The sequence below is a fragment of the Ambystoma mexicanum genome, chromosome 7p, assembly GCF_040938575.1.
Source record: "Ambystoma mexicanum isolate Mex_15411 chromosome 7p, UKY_AmexF1_1, whole genome shotgun sequence".
Taxonomy (NCBI): Eukaryota; Metazoa; Chordata; class Amphibia; order Caudata; family Ambystomatidae; genus Ambystoma; species Ambystoma mexicanum.
In genome coordinates, this window is record NC_090939.1 from 119,977,928 (window position 1) to 119,997,087 (window position 19,160).

General features: G+C 45.6%; 1 protein-coding gene across 4 annotated transcripts in view; it reads left to right on the forward strand.

Moving 5' to 3' along the window:
• GAP43 (growth associated protein 43) overlaps window positions 1–19,160 on the forward strand; it is a 283,328-nt gene that overhangs the window by 226,078 nt on the left and 38,090 nt on the right. The window contains exon 4 of one of the 4 annotated variants that reach the window (XM_069635909.1): window positions 11,813–11,986. The exons of the other annotated variants lie outside the window; for them this stretch is intronic. Coding sequence (XP_069492010.1) covers window positions 11,813–11,853 — 41 coding nt within the window. The 3' untranslated portion in view covers window positions 11,854–11,986. Of the gene's footprint in view, window positions 1–11,812; window positions 11,987–19,160 lie in introns of those variants that run through there. 4 annotated transcript variants of the gene reach the window in all.

Below are 19,160 nucleotides of genomic sequence, written 5' to 3' on the forward strand. Positions count from 1 at the left end.
TATATGGTTCGCATTAGCTTGATTCACATCTAGAAAAACACTCACCTCCCATATGACTTTGCTTACTCTCTATTCTACACCAACACACAATTAGAGTGCAGCTACACCCCTCGATCAATTTCGGCCTAACTGCTAACACATGAACATCAATCCATGAACACCTCATCATTCAATTAAAACGCAGCTACATTCCATGACAAACCACACTATCTGCACGCATAAGCGTCCTACACAGGCCTAACGCAGCCAGAACACAGTGTGGGTGTCGACCCTCCAGACTGCTCACATTCAACTGATATCATTACCACCACACCTAATGCTAGGATGAAGCTACCATCAGGCTATTGCATAAGCGGCACACATAACTGGTGCACCCAAGTGCCCTATGACACCTTACTCTCTCAACTGGCCTGGACTACGGTCCCCGGGGGCATTCATCCTACCAGCGATTTGAGGTTATACCAATGATATATGGAGCACTATATGAATGCCAAATAACATGACATAACCTAACATAGTTTGCTTTATAAGAGTAGAGGTAAGGTGGAGAGCGACCTTGTCAAGTTAATCCTCTTCTAAAAATGCAGTCGTTGCCAGGGCATTCGTTGTTATTAAACAAAGCCTTGGGAAATGATGTAGTAGACTCAGCACATTTGCTCAGTTCATTGTTAAACCATCATCAAGATGTAAAATGTGCTCAAACAATATGCATTTTCTTTGGCTATTGTCCCTCTATAGCTGAACTTGTTCTCTTTACGAGTCGGTAACAGCCTCCGAATACTGGACAATTGGAGCTGGTATTTGCGTATTTCAAGTTCAAAGCATGGCATTTTTCTTCTAAGGTTTGGACAAGTAAGGTGGGAGCGTGTCTTGTCACCCACCTTGGATTTTCCTCAATCTCATCTTGGTCCGGCAGGTGTAAATCTACATCTCTACGTAAGTGCTGCCACCTTTGATCTGAAACCGTCTCCAAACAGCTTGCATCACTGCATTGGGGAGCCACACACTTACTTAACCTCTGCTGGTCATTATTAAAGCCAGGCATTAATGCTAAATTTGTACGTGTTTTTTGGGAAATGAAATGAAATTATTGCCATGTAGGGAACTATGTTGGGTCACCTCCTGACAGTCTTCAACGTCTGTAATTGAATAGTTAGAAATATTCAACAGAACATCACATGAATCATTACGCTGAGAAGCCAAACACTGATGATCTTCATCTAGTCTGTTGTATAGATCTTGGTTGACTTCCTCCTGTAATTACCTAATAGATTTTATTTTATTCTTTGAGACTCTCTGAAAGAACCAGATGACATAAAAATTTATGTGAATCGTTTGATGGAAATCTTTTAGTTACCATCTGATTTTTCAATTCATTTGGTTGTTTAGACTGTTCATGAGTTTGCTCCTTTTTTTTCTGGAAAAGATTGGGTATTCTTTAATGGGGTTTCCGGCCCTTGTTGAACCACACGATGCGACTTGAGCAGAATCACTCCAATTGTCCTCCTCCTGCCTCCCTGGATTCTCTGTGGTCATCGTATCACCCTGTTTTCGTGTCAATTCAACAGAAGCCCCAGATTCTGATTGGACAGGTTAATCAGACCTCTTGTCAACTTCAATGTGTGGGGGGGGGGGGATTATATCAATTCCCACCATGTTGTTTGAAGTGTGGATACTTTGTGTCATAGACCTCAATGGTTCCACTGTGCTCTGTTCATCTGATGTCAATAGCGACCTTTGTGATCTTCTTTCATTTCCCTCCTGACTATTGGGATCTCAGGATACTGGGAAATAAATGTGTAATTTGATCAGTATTTTTTTCCATGTTACCCTGGATTTCAGTAACAAAACCCTCCACTAAAAGCATCTTATTGTCCAACATCACTAACAGCGTTATTTGGTTTTGAGCTGATCGTTTATGCCCTTGTACAGTTTTGTAAAGGGGCACGAAATAACAGCTACGGCTGCCAAGGTATTGGTGTTCATACCTGGTGTCGTAGGGTAAGCCCCAGACACGTTATTTGGTCTAAGTGATGAAGTAGTATGATAGGATCTTCTGCCTTTAGATGAAACTGGCAAGCCACATGATGATGAAGACGTGGAACCTTCCACAGTCACATGATGACGAAGACGTGAACCTTCCACAGCCACATGATGACGAAGACGTGGAACCTTCCACAGCCACATGATGACGAAGACGTGGAACCTTCCACAGCCACATGATGACGAAGACGTGGAACTTTCCACAGTCACATGATGACAAAGGCGTGGAACCTTCCACAGCCACATGATGACGAAGACGTGGAACCTTCATCATCTGTTAATTTCAGCCTTAGTGGCCCCTATTTTCCCTCACATCTTGAGGGTTTTGAAGATGTTGTTTGAATATTGAGTATATTAGGTCTGTCGTTGTCATTGCAAAAGACAGTCGTATGTACAGAGTTGATCACCTGGGGTTGGATAAAATTAGGTTCAGATATGCTGGTAGTTTTAGCTGAACAAATCCCAGGTTCCTCTAAAGAGTTTTCATAGTTAGTTGTAACTGTGACCAGCCTTTTGCCATTACACTTATGGGCTGTATTGACAAGTTGAGCAGAAAGACACTCATTATTGGATGATTTGCCCCTCAAGACATCCACACATGTGGTCAAACAGCTGCTTAAGATAACCATAGTCGGCCCACCGCTACCAGTGGCTTCAGATCTTTCTAACAATGGTGAAACCCAATGAGCAGATGGAGTATTTTCAAGAAACTTCATGTTCTCCAGTAGTTCTGCATCTGCACCCTCTCCGGCGTGCTATATATCGGGAGGTTCAGAGTCTAATGTGAACAATGTACCCATGTTCATTTTTGTAGGTAGATTGTGATTAAAAAAAACTATGGTTCGAAAATGCCTCATCAGATCCCAAGCCCATAGGCTGCCAACTTTTGGAAACTTTAGAGTTTTGTCAAACCTTTGTGGAGGGCAATTCGTCAAATTTGTGGACGCATGAAATTTCAATATATCACCTTTCTGTTGATCATAGGAAGTAGAAAACGCGAATGCACCAGTTTTTAAATGCCCTCCTCTTAATGTAGCAGGAGCAGAAAGTGGTGCCATTCTTTCTCTTACAGGTGTTTGGCACACTTTAGACTGTTTGGATGTCACTACGCCCTTTTCTAAGTAGACGTATTTGAGGTTATTAACCCTTAGACCAGTGTGTAAAGTCAAATCCAGTAAACTTTCTATTTTTGTGTAACCCCCACACTTGAATCCTTCATGAGTACAGTGCAGCATTAAATCATTGGGCACAGATATAGCCTCCCCACCAGTACTGTCCGAGCCTTTCATTCCGTCAATGTAAGATGCTGTACTAGCAGTTACTGTAAAAGCGATGTTAAAAGGGGTCAGGGGAGTGGGTAAAATGGGAGCCTGTTGGTACAAAAGCTTCCCCTGTGTCAAATGAAGATTCACACACCTCCCCCACCACTTGATGGAGCTGACGCACCTCCAGTTCCTGTTCGCTGTAGATCTTGGTCTAGTAGCTCTGCATCATGCTCCTCACTTGGCGTCATATTACCAGAACACGGTTTCTTTGCCATAGCCACCATAGCCACTGATCTCTTGCGCTTTTGCCAAAGTCACCAACTTCACCAGTGATGCTGTGCTGGCGAGATATTTGATAGAAACCTTTTTGCTCGCTTCAACCACATGAAGGAGCCAAACCCTTTAGTGCATGCTACCAAATTAGGCGTTGCAGTTTTTGTGCTGATGACGAGGAGACACCGGGAGGTCAAGCCACGCTGAACGAGTCCACCGCTTCCGACATCCCACCCATACGAGCAAGAACTGCTTCTTCCTTCTCATCTGTTTCAGCTGCTACGATCGGCTGTTTGTGGCTCCTCTGACAATCGATTGAATAAGTGCTGACATGTGTAGGCATGGCAAGGAAATTAAGTACTTCAGTCTCCACTTTTGTAGGACCCTTGTGAAAGACTTTGCAAAATGTTTGAACAAGGGAGAAGGCGTATGGCCAGACCCTTGCGAGAAATATCCCCTGCCACCTGTGCGTCAGTGTCAGCGTTGGCCTGCAGCACTCCGCCTCTGCCCTGCTTCCAATGCCTCACTGCTCAAAATGATGTCCCACGATGCTACCGTCAAAGCTAACTTATTGAGTGTTGCCGTTGCCATTGTTTTGCACTAACATTATAGAGAGTTGAGGATGTTATCCGACTCCCCAATTTTGGAAATTACATGATTCCTATCACCCCTACCACCAGAGCCTTTCCTCCACCCACATGGGAGTGCCCAACATCCCCCAGAAGGGGCTGTGGTAGGAGTAGGGGTAGAGAAAAACATATGCCTGTCCCTGTGCATCTGCAATGAGAGCAGACAACCTCCCCTACCCCCCAGCAGTGGGTGGCTGCTACTCATTTATCAGCACATAAAAAAAGTATCAAAAAGAGTTATATGTCCATTGAGATCAATGGTGCCTGCACATAGCCAATCCAGAATAAGGTGTCTGCTCTTCAGGTGCTGAGCTGTCTTCCCTTGGAGGTAAGAACAGAATTGTTCCCCAAGAAACTCAAATAGAATCCCAGTTCTGCTCAAAGGTCAATAGTAAGAGTCCTTTACTGACTCAAAATGCTTCAGAATAGCCAGAATCCAGAGTTATGGCTTTACAATCCAGTAAAAGAAAAGAGAGGGAGTTAGCCCCTCTTAACTGGGAAGCCTCTCAGCTCTCTCGCTCTCTTCTAGCCATCTGTGTCCGCTTCGTGGTCATCCTGCTAGCTCTGCCGCCCCGAACAGCTTACTCTATACTTTTTCAGGCTGTTCCTATTCCATGCCTCCAATCATCAAAGTTCGTCCAGAACCGAAACTCTGGGCCTCATTCCGACCCAGGCGGTAAGGGGTTTATGGCAGCGTAAACAGCGCCGACCCTTACCGCCTGATTCCGAGGTCCCTTAGCGCCATGGAGGTTTTAACACCTGCTTTTAGCAGGTGTTAAAATCCATGGCGCTAAGGGACCTTGTTGTTAATTACGCCACCGTAATTTACGGTGGCGTAATTAACGCCTTCCCCACTCCCATTATGCCCTATGGGGCAAAAATGGGAATGGGGAAGGGTAAATGGGGATTGGGGACTTACCGCCCCGCCAACCTCGGAATGGGGCGGTAAGTCCGCCAACCACCATGGTGTAAACGTAGTTTACGCCATGGTGGTAAAGGTACGACCCAGGCGGTAACTTACCGCCTGGGTCGGAATGAGGCCCTCTTTCTAAACAAAAATATCAGTAAAACACATCTTTTTGTTTTGCAAGCAAATAGCAAGGTCACAATCGTCATTCAGCACTAGGAATAGTTTGAACAAAAGTGTTCAGTTGACATCACCTTTCTTGTGTAAATATTAGCCAAGGACAGCATCATTCGGCACTAGTTATCATTCCAAAAAAAGTTTCTGCGGACAACATCGATTCCATGTAAACTACAGAAAAGGCTCTGTTTTGTAGTTCTTTGCAGTGTCTTCTTATCTCTTTGTTTTTTAATATTAGTACATTTGGTGCTCATCACAGAAAGCCTTCACTATAGTCATATAGTCATAGGGAATTGTTTACATTAAGTGTGCACCATGTAATAAATTCAAGGTTAGTGGTGTCCCACCCAAGATAGTGAAAAGACCCTCTAATGTTGTGTACTTTGACTTTGCAAAAAGCAAATCTCGAAGCATGCTTTGTACCAAATATACAAGTGTTTGCATTGCACTGTGCATTTAGCAACAAGGCCTGATCTGCAGCTCATACCACAAGCCGACTTAAGTATGTCTGACTAGATGGTGAATACATGTCAGATAGAGTAGTTGAAGTGATCCTACTCCCCAAGCCTCGTAGAGAATTGTTGATGCCACCCATGCTATGGAAGTCCTCTTGCGCTCCAGCTTTGAAGACAGCAGCCGATGTCACATTAGTGTCCCCGCCCAGTAAAAAGCACTGGATGACATCTCACTTTCCCGATGTCTATTGAGAGTTTTGAATTCCAGCTCAAGCAGCATATGCTAACCAGAGGATGCTACTGAACTGCTCCCAGTCCAACTGAAAAAAGTGAGATAACATCTCATTCCCAAGAGGCAAATTGAGAGCAGTGGGTGACATCCTACTTTAGAAAGTAATGATCCTTCTTGCCCACAGCCAAGTACATTTCTCTCTTCACAGCCAAGTAGAGATCACTGGAAGACATTTCTCTCATCACAGCCAAGTAGAGATCACTGGAAGACATTTCTCTCTTCACTGCCCAGAAGAGATCACTGGAAGACATTTCTCTCATCACAGCCAAGTAGAGATCACTGGAAGACATTTCTCTCTTCACTGCCCAGTAGAGATCACTGGAAGACATTTCTCTCATCACAGCCAAGTAGAGATCACTGGAAGACATTTCTCTCTTCACTGCCCAGTAGAGATCACTGGAAGACATTTCTCTCTTCACAGCCAAGTAGAGATCACTGGATGACATTTCACTCTTCACAGCCAAGTAGAGATCATTGGAAGATATTTCGCTCTTCACTGCCCAGTAGAGATCCAATAATGATCTTTACAAAGAACAAATGCCAGGGCTGCAAACCTTGCTTTTAGGATTCAAAAGAGCTCAGAGAGGCTTGAAATATGAGAATGTCTCTCAAACACCTGTGGTCTTTTCTCCAAAAATTTGGCATATATGGTTAAAGATCACAAAAACCCTATGTAGTTTAATTTCTTGTATTTCAGCATATAACTTTTTTATTTTATTCAGACTGTGCTTAACTTTTTTAAATAAATTTCACTCAGCTCACCTGCTCTTATCTTGCTAATCTGTTTTGCAAAATCACTGCATTTGGTGTGTGTTTTCTCACACTATGTTTGTTACATGTCATGTATCGGTGCTGCTTTATCACAGGGTCCCAAGGCAGCACAAGGTAAGTGGGGTCTAGGGGGCAGGTATTGGATATGTGGAAAAGTGGGGTGTGTGTGGAGAAGGGGAAGGGGACACAGGGAGCTCACTTCCTGATTCCTGGCGAGGGAAGATGATGGCCTCCCGATCTGGGGACGCTTGTAGTGGTGTCTTTACCTTGTGGTAAAAACTCTGTTTTGAGCCTCCTCATTGGCTGAGAGGCCACCACACCTCCTTCACTGGATACTAAATCCAAAAAGAGAGTATAAAGATGGGTGTACAATGTTGTTACCTCTTTGTTCATCCAGTTAGAGGCTCTTGAACCGGTATGAGAAGCAGATTGGTGCTCAGGGATTAGTTTTAGAGGTTCTCTGGAGAGGTCTAACTGTAATGTAAATACAGTACACACAGATGTGGACAGCATATCACTATTTCCCTCACTCCAATTTAAATGAAATCCTCCAAGTCCTCCCTCCACCCACTCAACACTTCTTCCCCATTTTGCTTACTTTAAAGTGCAGGCCAGCAGGCTTCCACTAGAACTAGTGAATTTCCTGGTAACTGGTCCCTGCATGATTTGCAGATACTAGTGTTTGGCCTACACACTATTTCCCACCCTCCTCTTATTTCCCTGCACCTGATGAGAAAATCACAATTTACTTTGCTTGTGGATCAAGGACACTCTAACATCACATAGGATCAGAAATGCTATCTAAAGGACTCCCGCATGGATAGCACCCCGGTTCTATGGGTCTGCGCTCCAGAATTGGTAATGGAAGTAATTTGAATGATCTGATTTAAAAAAAAAAAAAAAAATCACACTGAAGTATGCCCAAGAAATATTGATAATAACACTCATGGGCCTCATTACGAGGTAGGAGGTAGCCATGGTGCTATTAGCAACATGGCTACCCCCTTACCGCATTCCGGGTCCGGGTTCCATAAATAGGGACTTACTGGGTCATTCCAACCTTGGAGGATCCGGAAAGTCCCCATTCTGGGAACCATTCCCCATTCCCATTCAAGCCCCCATAGGGCTCAATGGGAATGGGGATGGAGCTAATAATGGTACCGCAATCAATCCTTCCTTCCTTCCTTCCTTCCTTCCTTCCTTCCTTCCTTCCTTCCTTCCTTCCTTCCTTCCTTCCTTCCTTCCTTCCTTCCTTCCTTCCTTCCTTCCTTCCTTCCTTCCTTCCTTCCTTCCTTCCTTCCTTCCTTCCTTCCTTCCTTCCTTCCTTCCTTCCTTCCTTCCTTCCTTCCTTCCTTCCTTCCTTCCTTCCTTCCTTCCTTCCTTCCTTCCTTCCTTCCTTCCTTCCTTCCTTCCTTCCCTCCCTCCCTCCCTTTCCTCCAGCTCGGCTATAGTAAGCCTGTTATTTATGACCTAACTAGAGGCGAATGTCTGAATGTTCCTAGAGAAGGCCTCCACTCCCTGCTCTCAGGGAGTGCTAGCAAAGGTTGCAAAGATAACCCGACCCCAAGTTCTGCCTCTAGATGTTCTGTCTGCTGCAGGTGTCGAAGCATACACAAAAAGTAGTGGAAGTATGTTCCCAGCTGGCCCGCCTCCCCCTCGCCCTGCTTCATATGCCCCCACCCCTCCTCAATCCCAGCAATACAAATCCCATACATGGGTCCTGCCTCCCCCTCCACCCTCCCCACCCTGCCACTGTGTTTTACAGTTGTACTACAAAGACTAAAAGAAACAGTGAAAGGAAATGCATTTAAGTCATTGTCGCCCACAGCATGCAACCAGGTTCAGACTGGGCATGCAATTGACTCTGGCACCAATTATAATTATAATTATAATGAATAATTGGCCCACAGTAGCAAATGGTAATTTGTTCCTTTTGTGACAGATTTTTTGAGTGGTACCAAGGAGGGTTGTTGGTACAATCTGTTGCAAATTGCGCATTTTAATGAAAATGTGTTTAGTGACATTAGTCAAAGCTGGCCAACATTGACCAAAGATGATGGCCAATGATATCAGGTTTGGCCTGCACTTCGGTGGGCCAAACATGAAATCGTCCCATATGCCAGTCTGTTTCTGCAAGTAGCTCCAAACCTACCTTCCCTTTCTAATCACCCACAATTCACACCTCTTAAGGGGCATGCCAAAGACAAAAGACACCCCTCGACCCACCCATTGCCTACACAACCTCCGCAGGCACCGCTATTTCATGTTAATCACTTGCTTGAATGCAGAGGATAGGGTTATCACTGGGAGGCGGGCCCTGGAGGGGATGGGGATAGGCTTTATATCCCATCCTGGATACTGAAATAAGCAAGAGAAAGCCAGAGGCTCCAAGGAAGCTCAACGGGATGATCCATTAGAGCAGATCCAACAGGGCCAGGGTTCAGATCCCCGTAAGGGGGCAGCAACAAAACAATGTTTTCTTCACCTGATGTCCGGGGAGATTCTAAAAGTAGAGGACCGTCGTATCCTTAGCTGCTTGAATATCACTTTGAGTTGGTGGGGTTTGCACAGAAATATGTGAACCCCATGGGTGCTATTACAGTAATGTTGCACCAGAGGTAGTGCAATTGGAAGTAGGGTAAACATATGCTTTCAATGCATTTTTGGGCCTGGACAATGGAGGGGGACGAGGGCAATTGAAGATTTTTTTTCTTTTTTTTTTTTTGCAGTAGGGGAATTTTTACTCTAATGCTAAGTGCACTTGCGCCAGTGCAAACTATCTGTAATAATACCCTATATCAGGAAGGTTGGCGTGTTCTATCACACACCAGGGTGGTGCATTGAGGTAACGGGGTACCTGCTGCTACGGTATCCATTTCTTTAAACGCACATCATTACATACTTCAAAGTGATTTACTTTAAAGGCATTGCTTTGAATTTGGTATATGTAGTGATTAAGGGGTAAGGGGTATGGTGGAGGGTAGTAGTGAAGGGCAAGGGGGCTTGGGGTAATGCCTTTGGAATTCATTTTGACTAAAGAGCATGCAACCACTGCTACAACATGTCAGGTGCAGCAGGATGGAGCACGATGGAGCAGGCTAGTTTCCATAGAAACAAGCAAGTCCATTTCCAGCTGCAGGAAGGGATGTGGGATTCGATGCAGAACATGAGGCATTCCCTGGTTTTCCATGTCTCCAATGTCTCCAATGTTTAAGGTGTTTTGGCATTTTTCATATAGCGCTACGAACCCTCGGGTATCTGAGCGCTGCTTATTATTACCCACAGTGTGTGGTGCTCATTTATCGACCTCAGAAGGATGAAAGGTTGAGTTTGGCCCTGCCGGGATTCGAACCTGTGTTAGCAGGCTCTGCACAGATGTCAAAGCGAGAGCTCTATTCGCTGTGCCACTTGACCGGCTGTGTTGTACATGAAAGGGGGGTGGGGAGTGGTGGGGGGCAGTGGGGGTGGTGTTCTGAAATAGCAGGTAAGGTGAGGTCACAGGTGACGCCACTGCAGATGCAAAGATGATGTCAGAGGGGATGTCACAAGTAATACCTTAGGCTGAGAGGTTCTTTCCTCATATCAATGACAAAGAGGAGGTTGTAAGATATGCCACAGATAATAGGCCAAGTCGCTGGGAATGACAGCTCATGTGGAAGGGAATATCATTCAATATTATAAAGGTGATTTCACAGGGAAGGCCATGTCATAGATTGCTAATCAGACAGTAGTGTGACTGATGTGCAGGACCATTATGTATCCTTGGGCCCTGACCCCCCACATCTCTCTTCCCAGCTGCGGTCTATTTACTGTTCTTGCTTAGGCTCAACCTGCCCACTGCAGGTTGCACTTACCCTTTCCCTTCTTAAGCACTTTGCCCCTAGCATTTCTCCATGAGCGCCACAGCACCTATCCCTTACCCTGCTGCGCTTGCACATTCTGAACACTCACAAGGCAAAGTAGGTTAGTCTCCACGCCCCATTATTTGTCTGATTTGTGTGTACTTTTAATTTAATTTCTTATCTTGTTGCAATTCAATGTCTACCTTCCCTTGTCACCATCCAGTTGCCCAGTGTTGCTAATGGTATAAGCTCCTAACAAGTGACCACAAAAATAAAACGAAAAATAAATAAATAATTGCATGTCACGAGTTATAGAGAATCTCACTAGGAATTTCATATGTGATGTCGAAGGGCATAATTATAATTATAATTGCTCTTTTATTGCACACTTAATACCAGCGAGTGGTTTCTAAGCGTGGGTTCAGGATTCAAACCTGTGTTGCGCTGACAAACCCATTGCCCCTGGGCTATTCCCCCATGACCTTTAGAGATTCCCAGGAAATGTCTATTAGCCGTCACAGGCAATGTCGTGGAGGATATTACTAGTAATGACATTGATGAGGGTGTTACTGATGATTTCACAGGTGATATCGCTGGTAATGTTATATCTGATACCACAACAGATGTCAAAGGGAAAACAATACTTGATCTGATGCCACATGTGAGGTCACTTGAGAAATTAAAGGCAATGCTACATGTTATGTAACAGCTGGTGTCACAGGAGTTGTCATAGGTGATGTCTCAGAGAATGTTACAGTTGATGTCTCATTGGGTGTCTCAAGTAACGTGACTGAGAGCGACATGTGCTGTGCCACATGGAATTTTGCTGGTAACGTCACTTGGAATATCATTTTTGACGTCAAAGGGGATGTCTTATGTGCTGCCACGTGCACTGTCAGGGGCATTGTGAGAGGTGGTGTCAAAGGAATGTCACAGATTAGGTCACCAGCATGTCAGAGGTAATATCTCAAATATACTACCGCACACGGCGCCACACCCCCACGAGGAAGAAGAACAATAGACAGAAGACTAACAGCAGCAGTATTTCTATAGATGTTTGTATTCATGACGTCACGGTGCCAGCCATGTATTGCCAATGATAGAGTATAGGCTTTGGAATTGATATATACATGCATTTTCTAAATTATGTCTGTTCAGTTTCAGCCAGGATTTCACAGATGTTTTCTCGGAAAAAGTAAAAGCCCTGGAAGTGGAAGAGGATGTGCTCGAGAAAGGCCCCCCGCCGGCAGGCACCGCTGGGTGAAGGGCACGCCACCATGCCACCACCGTAGAGTAGGACCATTAGTATACAATAAAACCTCTGGAAAGGAACACCCTGTGGCTCTGGCTGCCTTTCTTGGGTGATCTCTATCTGGATGAGCCTGGGTGGCTGGGGCAGACTGGATAGGAAGTTGAGGCCAGCTTATAAAGAAAGAGGGCTGGAAGACACTCTTCTATGTGCATTGAGGAATAGGTCTTCCACATACCATGAAGAAAACACAAGCATGGCTTAAATGCTCACTCCTCATTCACCTTTTAAGTAGACAATGGTGTTGTTTCCCAATATCAACTTCGGGCTGATGTGCAGTCCTCTTTCTATTTTGTTAGTAAACAGAATGATCTACTTTTTATGGGATAGGGCACATAATTGTATTACCTCATAGGTCAGATGTCGTACTATACACTTTGTTTATATTATTTGCATCATGGACAACATTATTTTGCTGGCCTCTCATATGCACACACAAGCATAGCCGCACCCATGTGCATACATACACAAAGACAGACTAACTCACGCGCACACACACAGGGTGGTCATTACGGGTTTGCTAGTAACCTGCCTGTAATACCGGCAGGTTACCAGCAAACCCACCTTACCGTTACTGGCGCCCGATATATTACCGGGATATTATGAGTGCTGGCAATGATGGTAAGTTCCCATTTCATGGGGTCCCATAGTTCACTGCCCCTACTGGCAAACTCAGAGTGTGCCGGTCTGTAAAAATGTCAAATACACTGTAAAAGCCAGTCTCCCCCTCTCGCACTCACACCCAGAAAAAAAAAAAAAACTGTGGGACTGAAGTGCACGAACAAACAAGCGCAGGTGAACTCCTACACATGTGCACCTGCTTCCTCAGTACACCAAACCACATGGCATTGATGGGCAATTCGGTTTGAAAAAGGTTAAAGTCTATCTAAGCAATGGGCTCAACTTGACTCAAAAGATTCGAGACACATGGTGCTGGCGGTCCAATTGTTTCGAAACCTACAAACCACAATGTGAGCCAGTCACATACATACAAGTATTTGATGGTTCGACTCAGCTATATTAATGTTCTTTGGTAATGCTGAATTCATGGATACAGGATCAGCATCCTTTAATTCAGCATTACTGGTGGATAAGGAAGTGATATAATAGGGACATAACAATGGACATAAATGAGAAAAGTACAGAGGATGCACTTTTTTCATTGGCATTATTTTCACAAATGCACATATCAACTTGTCCACGAAGATGAACTGCACATTTTGAGGGGTTAGCGAGACTATGCGGCAGCACACACGATGAACTGTCCAGCCCCCTTGCATAAATTAGTGTTGCAACATGCCCCCAACACACACACCTATGACAGACTCCCAGCACCCACGTCGGTGCGGAGAGGGCATTGCGCAATGACAGGCACATCTTTGATGCACACACTCAGATACAATTCCACAATAGGGCACACAGTTGTTGGTGCAAGTGATGACATGTACAGGCGCATCACATCACTTTCGCTGAAAAGAACAGCAGTGACTCCAGTCATAGTGTCTCGGACCGTAGGCGTTTTGTGTCCTTTCAAGTACACATGTTATAGAGTTGAGTATTATTGTGAACTGCAATCTCTTCTGGAGACCCAGTACCGTTCCAACTCAGTGTAACCAATCCACATTCGGCAGCTTCTTGGCCTAGTGGGGAGTCCTCATCTAGGAGGCACACACTAATGATGGCATCTTCCATAAATCCAACATTCACTATGGCTTGCTTTGGTATGGGTAAGCCCTCGCAAGCAGGATGTTGTTCCTATGGCCCAGCTCTTTACACACAAAACAATGTTTGTGTGGTGAGAGCGCAGGTGTCCCAGTGTTAGGGGTGCCTGTGCTCTTCTTTTCAGTTTGTACAGCTCAACTAAAATTGTGGGATGTCCGTACATTCTTTTGGGGACCTGACTTCAAAGAGGATTGGGTCGGACATCTTTGCTCATGAATTTCACAATCTCTATGTCAAGATCCATTAATATTAGAAATATCTAGCAGTGTCTAAACATTGCCTGCAACAGTACTTTCATCATTGGGTGACTAAGCTGTGTGCAAGGCTCCAACTAAATCCGACCGCCTGCCACCAATGTGACAAACCAACTTCCGGGGCACCAGTGGTCCAGGGATGAATATCGGTTTCCAAATCATCAATCAGCCCCACACCTCTGGTACACCAGAAGGGATCTGAACAGATTGGAAACACAAGCAAATTACAAACCTCCTTGCCCAATGTTGGTAACGTGGATGGAACGGCAGGCTTATCTCTGCAAGGTTGCGGATCATTGGTTAGTGGCAACACAGCAAAAATACAATGATTGCTCAATGATACATGGGTCTGTCCAGTCAAGGTTGTGTACACATATCTACCTCATTATTAACACAACAGACAGTTCTAGCATACTACAAAATACAACCCACCCTGTAAAGAAATGCAGAGTACAGACAGTTTCAAAAAGGAGAAGGGATGCACTCTAGATGCTGACAGGAGGGTAGTTGGTAAAGAAATGAACCACAGTAGTTCAAGGATACCTGGTTTTAACACAAAGGGAGCAATGGGTCATAGAATGTCACTAGGGGCCTTTGGAGAAGGACCGGGGAGAGAACCAGAAAGTACCATGTGTTTGTAGAAGATCTTTTTGCTCGACAGCGTAGAGTCGGTTTCAGGGCGCTTTGCAGCTCTTGTGACAGAGTTAAAGATGGGAGACAGCTGCGGGTATAAGGCAGCAGGCACTTCAGAATGTAAGGCTGGATGGACGTCTACAGTCTGGCCTATACGGTGACTCAGGTTCAGGAATCATTGTCTAAATGCTGGTTGGTGGGTCGGAAGCACTGGTTGTGGCATCTCGGACGACATTAGCATCTGTGGCGTGACAACAGTCAGCGGTGCAGTCGGTTGCAGCTTGAGGGGCTGGACTGGCTCGAAAATGTCCTTAAAGGTGGACGCTGGTTGATGCTTGTGTATGCACTCCTCCAAGCTTCTTCACTGGGTTTGTGTCATCCTTTAAGGTGGATGGCCCAAAGCTGAGGAGAGTGTTTCAGGCAACGGCCTTGTCCTTTGGTTGGTGCAGACACTCATTGCACTTCCAACCCTAGGAAGGTTGCTTGCAGAGCCTAGCAGGCATGCTGTGTGCTGGCTGGGTACCAGTTCTGGAGTTGCTGGAGGGTCCTCTGGATTCAGTATCTCCCTCTATTCCCTGGGAGATGTGTAGAGGAGGGATCGTGCTTCCCTCTTTGGAAATCCTAGCCTTTTTTCACTGACAGAAGCTGTAAGGCAGACTGTACCTTCAGCCAGTGTCCAAAGGAGTTGCAAAGTCTTCAGATGATCTGCTCAAAAGTGGGGCTCAGTCCTCTTTCAAAGCCAAACGGGCCCCAGTGATTGGTGTACGCTAATCCTACCTCAATGAACCAATGCTGTGTCCCCACCAACAATCTCCAGTATGCATGAGGTCATACCAAAGTGCTTTGCAACAGAAAAGGTAAAGGGGTGAAAATGGGTGATACTAAGTCTCACCCTTCTTCCTGTCTGTTGTGGATCAAAGGGTCTCTCTAGTTAATGGAGCTCTTTGTGCTTCCTGATTAAAGCAGCTGGTCTCCCTTGAAGCTTTGCCGAGAACAGACTTTCTGTCTCCTGCAAACCACATTCTCATACCTTCTGAATGGGGTCCCTCTGCGGGGGTTGCCTACTCTAAACACATGTCCCAGACATGACAGTTCACTGCCCTTGATACTAAGAGGTGTGAGCTGGCTTCAGGATGGCACAGTTGCATATCAAAGGTTGTTGGGATTTTCCTGTCCTTTGTTAGTCTTGCAACCAGGCCTACCATGGGCCTGCTTGAATTAACTCTGATTAGTATGCAAAACAGCCAGCAAAGGAGAGGGTGGATCCATGGAGCCTTTGTTTGTTAATTAGACTGGCAATGGCAGGAGGAATGTTTTGCATCCCCCTTCTGCGATGCAGTGATGTACTCTTGACTGTCATATTATAACTAAATATGACAGTGGGACTGCACCTGTAGGTTTTGTCCAACCATAGTAGATGAGTCTATCTGTATGACGTGCAGTGAGCATTGGAAAATGTGTGCGGATTAGCCCCACACATTTTGCAGAGGCTGATCTACCATCATTCAACCTAATATAACATTTCAAAAAAGCCCAGGGGAGCGCACACCCACCGAGCCAATGGGTGAATTCCTCAGACAATGTGTGGGGGTCTCCACTCCAATAGCCACCAGTTCATGCGTGACCCAAAGCGGGTGCTGAGCACATCAATGGTGCCCTGACTCATTCTGCAAGGGCGACCAGGTGTTTATGCTAATATTAATATAGGGCTCTGGAAGAGAGAACCATGCCAGGGTGTATGTCAGCAAGAAGTGGGAATAAAAAGAGAATTCCACATGGAAAACAATACAAGTAAAAGAAAACAATGTGAGGGTGGGGGGGGTTAGGGAATACAATATGAGAAATACCTGATAGAACGAGAGAAGCAAAGAATGAGTGACTAAGAAAAAAGAGAAGACGAAGGGGAAGGTGAGAAAGGAAAGCTGGAAGGGAAGTTCAAATGTAGAGTGGGTATTGGTAAAGAGGGAGGACAGCCTAATTACTAAGCTTTACTAAAAGGGATACATGAGTGCTTTATTCCTAGGCAGATCCAAAGGGACCCTACACGATCATTGCTACACCTCCCCCACCCCCAGAGCAATCACAACTCTCCCAATCAGCTCATGATCCCCTTCTCCCAATGGCTTGGCCTTTTCGGATCTCTGGGCCAGACCTTCCTTCATCAACGTCCCTTTGTATACTTTTTGGTTCCCTATAGTAACAGTCACATTGAGAACCCCCCAACTCCCCACCTCACTCCCTTCCCTGCCCTCCCACCCTCTTCTTCGCTGCCTCCAGTCCACGTACAGCTCCCAATCCTTCCCCACGCCCAATCTCAGCCCATCTAGCACTTCCCAGCAATCGCCTTTCCTATGGTTGTGATATTAGTGTGTGCAGGGTAAGCTCCCCAGAGGGCCTTTCCCCTACCAACTCCCGCTCCACAGCACCAACCCATCCTTTCCAAGGAGCTCGCTATATGTTTGGCCATTGTCAGCCAGTAGAACTCTATTCCAGTGAAAGAGAAAGGCACCCTCTTTCTGGCTGGAGCTTTGCCAGGTTTTGGGATTTAATATCAACTTGCTCAGTGATTCCTGCTTCTTTCTAGAATGTGTGTAGGCATGTAGTTATGTGCCGGGATTACAGGGGTGCCTCTAGGTCAGGAATAGTTCCGGGGCTACGCTAATGTTGAGACTGTCGGGACTGGGCGCTAGCTAGCCTTTCGGTTGTAGCTTCTGGGCTTCAATCCGGGGCTATAACCAAAAGACCGAGGGCTATAGCCCCCTCAGCCCCCTCCCCCTAGCAATGCCTCTGCGGGATTATATTGCAAACCTACCTGGCAAGCAGCAAAGCACTGCACTTAAAAGGGGAGTAATCCAGGGAGAGAATGGCCTGGCCACCTAGGGAAGGAGAGCTCTCGAGATGGGGGGGAAGGGATCCTGTCAGGGGGTCAGCCCAGGGCAGGCGTTCCTTCAAGAGCAGAGTCATCAGTACCTGGCAGCAGTACATGTTATATCAATGGGCATTTGTATAGCGCCTTTGACCATTGGTATGGTTTCAACACACTGTAGTTTGAACGCGCTACGTGAGAGCCAGGGCCAATCAGATTCAAGGAGGAAATGTTGTTACTTCTTTGCGAGTTCCATCTATATCGGTGCGGTTCCTGGACCATCTCCACACTCTCATTGGAAACAATAACATCCAATAACTATAAAGGATCCCTGGCCACCTCTTTTTCACTTCAAACATGTCTCCCTTACATTAATGAACTCTAATGCCGTCTACGGCACGTGATCGTTTTCCCTAGGGATTTGACCAATTATTTCGCTCTGGTGCCTGTTCCTCCCAACATGGAAAGCACTGGAAATAATTATCCATTTTTCACGCTTTGCCCTACGTCACCATTTTACCTCAACTTCCAACTGAAAGCCAAGTGTTTCCCAATGGCACCTTCTCGATGAACCATCTTTGAATCAAACCTTTATTTTTTGTCAACTTTGAGCCAAGCCTTTATTTGTTTGTCAACTAGCCCCCGCTATTCCTTGGTAAATTGAACCAATGTTAAGGGAGACTTTGGAAGCAACCCCTGGGCGATGGTTGACTCTGTACTTGCTGCAATGGTACTAGGTCGATAGACCTTTTTTAGAAAAACAGAATAAAAAAAAAAAGATTTAGAAAGACCGCTCGAACTGTTACCCCTTGCGACACACACAAGTGTGCGCAGAGGCTGACAGGCACGCCTGGACCGGGAAGCGGCGGAGAACGGGTAACTGTGTGTGTTGCGTGTGTGTTTGTGTTGCGTGTTTGTGTGTGTTTGTTTATTTTCAGGGATTGTGGGTGGTATTGAGGGGTGAGTTTGAGGGGTGAAGCTTCCCATTTTTTAACAAATCCCATCAGGGTAGAGTGCGGGAGGGGGGCGTGGGTGGGGGAGCGAGACAATTCGGGTTTTCACTTGTAGGCTGTCCATTATAAGCCCAAAAAATCTGTCTTTTTGTTGGACGACCTACAAAAAGCGAAATTATCACATAGAACAGCTGCAACACCACCACTGCTTCGCTCTTTTCTACCCCACCCCCCATTGCATCTGCTACTATAATCGGTTGTGTACTATCACACCGCACCCACCCCTGAACACTCCAACACCGCGTTATGTGCCCGCCCCTTTTCCGTCTAATGAATATCTCGTCTGTGTCACCTCTTATCATTAAGAACTCGAGCAACCCCTTCACTGGCTACAGATTTGCAACCTCCAGCTCGCTCATGTTTATTCAACAACCTCTACCTTTTCATCTTTGAACCACGGCTTCCATTGCCTCTTCGCAAACAAACACACTGCCTATTTTGAGTCCTTGCATTGCTTTCTCAAATTTTAATTCCAAAAATGTGCATTGTCACTAACAGTAGTGGGGACGCCATACTAAAGAAATTATCCCCAGATAATGAAATGTAAATTGAGTATAATGGCTCTCCTCTCTCATTTAATAACCCTGCTGTCTTTGGTTTTCTGGGGTCTTGTTGCTTACCCCATTTTGTAGCTCTGTCTTCAAATATTCTGTTCCCCCTTTCACCGGCTGATGGCTCACATAACCAACACCAATAAAAGGCTGTAGTA